The sequence below is a fragment of the Mesoplodon bidens genome, assembly GCF_964165515.1.
Source record: "Mesoplodon bidens genome assembly, chromosome: 3".
NCBI lineage: Eukaryota > Metazoa > Chordata > Mammalia > Artiodactyla > Ziphiidae > Mesoplodon > Mesoplodon bidens.
Genome location: NC_138178.1, coordinates 37027097 through 37034222, shown reverse-complemented (window position 1 = coordinate 37034222; position 7126 = coordinate 37027097). Strand labels below are relative to the sequence as shown.

The 7126-nt window shown below is 45.3% G+C and overlaps 1 protein-coding gene across 2 annotated transcripts in view; it reads right to left on the bottom strand.

The window, feature by feature from the left end:
• Positions 1-670: 670 nt before the first annotated feature.
• The window catches only part of CRTC3 (CREB regulated transcription coactivator 3), a 105329-nt gene continuing 98873 nt past the window's right edge, over positions 671-7126 (bottom strand). Inside the window, exons 12-15 of one of the 2 annotated variants that reach the window (XM_081230127.1) lie at positions 3288-3488; positions 3120-3200; positions 1579-1681; positions 671-1122 (exon numbers count right to left, since the gene is read on the bottom strand). In XM_081230127.1, the coding sequence (XP_081086253.1) occupies positions 917-1122; positions 1579-1681; positions 3120-3200; positions 3288-3488 (591 nt within the window). In that variant the 3' untranslated portion in view covers positions 671-916. Of the gene's footprint in view, positions 1126-1578; positions 1682-3119; positions 3201-3287; positions 3489-7126 lie in introns of both variants that reach the window. The other variant, XM_081230126.1, reaches the window with a different exon arrangement.

Genomic DNA, 7126 nt, shown 5'->3' with positions numbered 1-7126 from the left:
TCCCTTTGCTGCTGTGCAGCTGCTGGATGGGCCCGATCCAGACCTCCAGCCACTCCCTCCAGCTGGTCTGTAGAGAGGGAGGACTGTATGGTCCGGAACTTGTCTGGAGGACTTCGTGTGTCTCTGAGATACTGCAGCCCCCTTTCTCTCTTCCCCAGCCTCCAAGAAGAAGCACCGTTCTCTTCAGGCTCATCTATTACCAGGGGATTTTTTTTTTTTTTTCAGTGACTGAATAAAATAGTCTTCCTTTTCCTCTTGTCCATAGGAAAAGGGGTTCTGAAGCAGCAGAAAAGAGATTACAAACTGGGGCGGGGGGAAACAAATTAGAATTCAGTTTGCTTAACTCAAGTCTGTTCTTGGACTTGTGGTAAAAAGCCTTCTTCACGTTAGAATTGAGGCCTCTGAGAGCCCTGGCCCTCCGCTCTGCCCTGGAACATCCTGCCGCCGCTGAGCCACGATGGCTGGATCAGAGAAAGCATCGTGGGGCTGTGGTACCGTTGCTGGAAGCTGAGCCAACTTCCGAAGGCCTGTGGCCCCTAACCGCCCCCCACTCCGGGTCCTTTCTTCAGTGTTGATTGAGATCAGTGGTTCTGAGCACTACACAAGGCTACTGAGGCCTCTTGCTATATTTTTACACACTGACCGATTAGATGGCCAGTAAAAGATTCATCGGAAGCCCCAGAGCAGCCTGCCTGCAGCAACAGGACCTGTGCCGCAGGCCTGAGGGGCGGCGCCCAGCTCTGTGGTCTAGAATGAGCCACGGCATCTGAGATGGGACCTCGTCTGAGAGCTGGGAACCAAGGAATTGGTTCCTTCGGTGTCAGAGCCCGTGATAACTAACGCCCAGGGCTGCAGCTGGCTCCGTCCTATTCCGTTCTGTCTCAGAAACAAGCCCTCCCGCCCCGTTCCCTTCTGTTCACAGTCGGTCAGCTCGAAGCGCCTCTTCAATAGAGGGGTCGAGCAGGCCCAGGCTGGAATCACTTAGCATGCTGAGTCCGTCCAAGCTCAGGGGTTCGATCTGGAGCTCTTCTTCCAATGGAAACGGAGTGTCCACGTTTAGGCTGACCTCGGGCATGCCTGCCAGAGCACTGCCGAGGTCTTTGAACAGGCTGTTGCTCGAGTCTTCTGGAAAGGGCAGCGGGAGGGGAAAACAATGCGGATTAGGAGGCGTGAGGGCCCAGGTCACTAAAAGGACACAACTGATGACAACCCCCAAAATGCCGTTCCTGTCATCTTCCCGACCAGGACAGTCATAACCTGTGTCCCAACCACTCCTGGGCCTATGGTTTTGCTCTGGAATCCATGCTCTTTTCAGTCAGCCCCACAACTCCCAGTTTTGCAGGTTTTCTCCCTTGGAACAGTTGTCAATCACGGGAAGTTAAGTAGTTTGGAAAAGGCTTGGGTCACCAGGCCCCTTCCCCACCGCCTCACAGGCTCTGGGGCTGGACACCTGCATCTCAGAAAGGTCAAGTTGAGCTGCAGGACTTTCATTTTCTGCTTCATATAATGTTATGTCGTCTAAACTATCTTACAGTGGTATCTGTAGAAACACAGTGAAATAAAAGAAGCAGCACTCACCTGTCAGTATGGTGTTTGGGAAATTCTCGCAGTTGGAATACAGGTTTGGTCTCAAATGAAAGGAGTCCTGTGGTTCTCGGGGACCTTGTTGCACCAGGGGCACCTGGAAGCAACAAAGGTCACGTTGTAAGGGACCATCTCTGTTTCCAAGGACAGAACAGTGCATGCTCCGGAAACAAAACCAGACATGAACGCTCTCTTACAGTCCCTTCTCTCTAGGATCCCAGAGTACCCGGCCCCTGCGACAGCCTACACAGAACATTCTGCTCAGGCAGGGGGATGCTGCGGTAGAGGAGGGGTCCCTGAGGGCCACACTTGTCCCTGTTTGCACACTGCCTGGCCCTCTATGTCATCCCAGGAGACACCACTGGCCATGGTTTCTGTGGGCCCTCTGGTCTCAGCTACCTCCCCTCCTCAGCACACAAAGGCCTCTGGAAACTACCACCTGTGGAGCCCTTCAAAAGCCCTGTCTGTAACCAAGGAAGTGATGGGCTCTTTTCCTCTTTGGTTTCTAGAAAAAAGAGAAAGCAGAACCTTCTCCTTCGCTCAGAGGGAGGAACCACAGGCAAGCCCCTCTCTGCGAGAAAGCCTCTATGAGGATGGGTTAGAACTGGGGCCTACTTTACTTATTTATTTTTTTTATTTTTATTTTTTTGTTAATGAAAATTTATTAACTATATAACCTTTGAGTACCAGAGAAACTTCAATATGTACAGATCACCATGAAGTTCCCAGTTTCTGGGGCCTATTTTAGGTGCCGTTCCTGAAATTAATTTTTAAACTATTTAAAAAAATCTTTCAAAAGTAGGAGTTTCCATCATTTTTTCAAACACACGGATTCACCTAGACTCAAATGGCTTCTTTAGAAATTGGGGAGGCAAGGACTATTGGTTCTTACCACGAGGCTTCCCCATGGCCTGTTCAGGAAACATCTGTCTTTATTTATTTTACTGTTATTATTATTAAGTTCTGGAAAGTGCTCTTCCTTCTCTCCATAATATATCCTGGAGCCCAAGCCATAATTATTGAATATTATAAAATCTAGGGATATTAAAAAATGGTCTGTGTTAGGAAGAAACTAAAAAGCAAAAGCAAAAGCCTGAATGAAAGTACCTTTGGGATTGACCCCTGCCCCAGCCAGGACGAGCTCCCAGGAGGCCACACACTGTGCGGGGCACAGCAACTCAAGCCGAGGCAAAGCCCCTCCCTGGGTCTGAGTCTCCTCAACATGACAGACAGATCTGTGAGTTGCTACGGTTCCTTCCAGCATCAATGACTCTACAATTCTATGGCTAGAGTGTCATCACAAGTCTTCTACCACTTGTTCAAACAGGTCCTCTGCTGAGGCCTGACAATTAAATAAGGCAGCCAGCACCAGCCTCTAGGGCTTGGGGCAGTGCCAGGCTCTCCCAGCCGCTGAGCACACCTGAGGTCAGAGGAGTGCAGTACTGAGTCTGTTTGGTGGGGGTTCCACGCATGGAAGAGGCCTGACTGTAGCAGTTCCTGCTCCGAGGAAGAGGCAGGCCCCAGCGACCACTCACCTGCTGAGTAAAGGCTGGGCCTGGCCTCATGGACTGCTGGTCAAAGCTCACATCTGGGAAGAAGCTGGTCAAAGATGAGCCCTTCAGGAAAGAAGGAGGGGACCATTTAGCTTGGAATTCGGGGAGACCTAAGCGTTCCCTCCTCCTGGTGTTCCCGGTGGGACTCACCTGGGCCGTGAGGAGCTGGAAGTCTGACTGGGGCAGCGATGGGGCTGCCTGGGGCTGCTGAGCAGCGGGCTCCTGGGCGTGGGGCTGCTGCAGCAGAGGCTGGGGGAGGTCCTGGGGTGTGGGGTAAGGAGGCGGGGGTGACACTTGGGCTTGAGCTTCTGTGGACAGGAAGGAGAGCGGGCTTCGATCTGAGGATACCATCTGAAAAACAAAGCCACCAACTACTTAGCTTCTGAGTTTCTAGTAGTAAGTCCTTTATGATTAGGAAATGTCAAAGTGAGGAAAAACCCTGAGATTTTCCTCACCCTGATAGTCTATACTATGCTCTGAGAAGCCCAGTTCTGTATGCTTCAAAGTATATCTCAAATCTCACTTCCCCAAAAAACATTTTCCATTCAATGACAACTTCTATTGTCTTAAAAAACAAACAAAACAAAACCCAGCCAATTTAACCAGTTTCATCTCAGTTTTCTCAGTGAAAATCATGTTTGTGTTTTCACAGCCAAAACTTCTGGTTAAAAATGGAAGACTGAAAAAAGTATTTAGCTCTGCTGTCTCCCAAAACTCTCCTAAAACCCCTAAAACAACATTAAACAACCATAAACATTAATAAACAACACTAAAACGTAAACAACATGAAAGGATAAGTAACAACACGAGGACAAAGATAATGAGAAAGAAGAAAATGGCAACAAAATTTGGAAAATGAAAAGCAGATGGACAAGTAGTAGCTGGTTGAGCAGAGCTGAGAAAGCCAAATGCTAAGCTGGCAGCGGGGAAAATCAAGAGACACTCTGGTTTACATCACAGAATCCCTAAAGGGGTCTGGAACTGGGGCAGCAGGCAGCAACGGGTGAAGATGGAGCTAAACCTGGAGGAGCTCATGGGCAGCAGTTAGGTTCCAGAGCCCTTGCACGGCGGGAGACTGAGGGCTGTGCTCTGGAGAGAGTACAGCTCAGGGTCTCTGGATGGGGTGCAACACACCCCAGAAGGCGAGGCGCTCCTGAAAACACAGGGCTTCTGAGAAAGCCCACTATCGCATCTTGAGTCCTCCACCTCTCTTTCCCAACTCAGCGCTCAGAGTGCTGGGATCCAGGCACATGCCAGGAGCAAGATCGGGATAGCATCCTTTGGGGATCTGACCAGGCTGGGAGAAAATCCAACTTATGACACCAGAGGTTCCCCAAGGAAATGGCTGAGCTAGATCACTCTACCATGAAGACCATATTCAACAAGCCCACCCACCTACACAGAGCTTCCAGTCAGTTTTTGTGTGTGTGTGTCCTGTTCATAAACATGAGCACGGTGCCAAGGATCACCAGACCATGAGGAAAACATGTGAATGAAAGTCAGAGACCCAAGCAGTCAAACTGAGAAAAGAAACTTGGAGAAGTCTATGTAGGAAGAAGTAGTCATGAAAAACAACATTATCATTAGAATATTTAGAGCTATTAAAAAATCCTTATCTGTTAGAAATACATATTAAACTATCTGTAGTATGTACCTCTATATACATTTTTTTAAAGTAGGGATATGGAGGACTTCCCTGGTGGTCCAGTGGTTAAGACTCTGCACTTACAATGCAAGGGGCGTGGGTTCGATCCCTGGTCGGGGTACTTAGACTCCACGTGCCGTACGGCACAGCCAAAAAATATATACATATAAAAAAAAAGTAGGGATATGAATAAAACAAGATTATAAAAATGCTGATGATTGTTGAGGCTAGATGATGGGTATAGAGGATTCATTATATTATGTTCTCTACTTCTATGCAATTTGGAAAATTCGTATTACAAAAAATAAAAATAAAAGAAACCGGAATAAAAATGACCACTAAAAACCTCAAAGAGATCAAAGATGATATGGCATCCATGGAATAAATATGATGCTATAAAAAAGGAACATTCAGAGAAGAACAAAAAAATTCTTGGCAATTTAAAAGTATGAGAGCAGACATGAAAACCTCAACATAAGGGTGGAAAATAATGGTGAGAAACTCTTCCAGAAAGAAGAGAAAAAAGACAGAGAGAGAAAAGAGGAGAGAAAAAATAAGATGTTAGAGGAAAAGTACAGGACATCCAACATTCATACATTCAAGAGAAAACAGAGAAAACTGAAGAGAAGAAATCGTTGAAGAAATAATTAAGGAAAATTTCCCAGAAATGAAGGCAATGAGTTTCCAGATTGAAGAAACTCACCAAAGAGCCAGACTCATATAAAGCCACATTATCTTCAAGTTTCAGAACACTAGGGACAAAAAGAAGATTCCACAAGCCTCCCGAGGGGAAAAAAAAGGAAATTTAATTCAAAGTATTAAGAATCAGAATGGCATTGGAATTCTCAATAGCAACTCTAGAAACTAAAAGGCAATGGATTAATACCTTCAAAATTTCAAGAGAAAATTATTTAAAATTTGAATCGTATGCTTAGCCAATTATTAGTTAAATGGTGGGCAGAATGAAGACACGGTGAAGTCACACCAGGTCATATGTACTCTTTCTTATAAAGCTACTAGAGGATTCATTTTTAACTGTATTGAGAGATCTACCCACCCCTGAGAGCTTGGGATTGAATAAGTAATACATACAGAGAAAAAAGTAAGACATTTATTAACTCCCAGGAGAAAAAGATGTTCATTTTGTTATTTCATAGTAAACTATAGTTCAACTCTGATTGCATTATTATAACCATGAAAACACTAAACACTGAGTACTGCTCTAATCAAAACTATAATAAACCACATTGTGAAGATGAGGAGGGTGAGTAGGAAATATGTGTGGGGAGTGGGGAGTGAGGGGATTGGGGGAGCTGAAAGAGAACTAACCCCTAATCTTCCATGGTAGGATGTCATTAGATAGTACCTAACACTAAAAATCTAGAACAAAATAAGCATGAAATAATGCTGATATACCAAAAAGAGTAGCTAGTCAAAAGTAGCCATCTCCACGCAGTGAGATGGGGAGGAGGGGAAGGGAGGGGAAGACAACTGTAATTTCACAACAAGCCCTTTAGAAGTATTTGACTTTTTAAATTATGTGCACGAATAACATTGATTTAAAAAAAATATTTTAAAATATTAAGCAAACAAAAAATGAAAATATCTTTAAAAGGATGCTTTTTATCTCTCCTTAAAATGTAACTAGAAAGCAGGAGTAATATTTAAAATCCTATAAAATAATCGTGCAAAATAGAATAAAAGGCAATCCAATAACATGAAAATAACCATTAAAAAAACCGTGAAATACCCTCTTACCCTCTCCCGAAAGGGATTACTCATATAATAAAGATCCCGTAGCTACTAACTGGTAAAGAGTGACTAATAACTGGACCTGCTAACTCCTTCTGCTGTGCTCTGTCAACTCTTTCTTGCTAAATCATTACTCATTTATAGTGAAGTGGTGAGTAAGTGATGTTATAATGTATCTAGGGAGTGACCAACAGGTTAAAAACATATTCATGATGGTAGTAAGAGCCACCCTAAGAACTTAGAATAGAAACAAAGTCAACAAGTCAAAATATGACCTTCCCACCCTAAATTTCTTTCTTTTTTTTTTTTTTTTTGCAGTACGCGGGCCTCTCACTGTTGTGGCCTCTCCCGTTGCGGAGCACAGGCTCTGGACGCGCAGGCCCAGCGGCCATGGCTCACGGCATGTGGGATCTTCCCGGACCGGGGCACGAACCCGTGTCCCCTGCATCGGCAGGTGGACTCTCAACCACTGCGCCACCAGGGAGGCCCCCCACCCTAAATTTCTGTAACAGGCTTGTGACTTCAAAATGTGCCTCTTTCTAAACAGATTTATTTGGGTCCTTTTACAGAGATATGATCCTATTGTACTTAG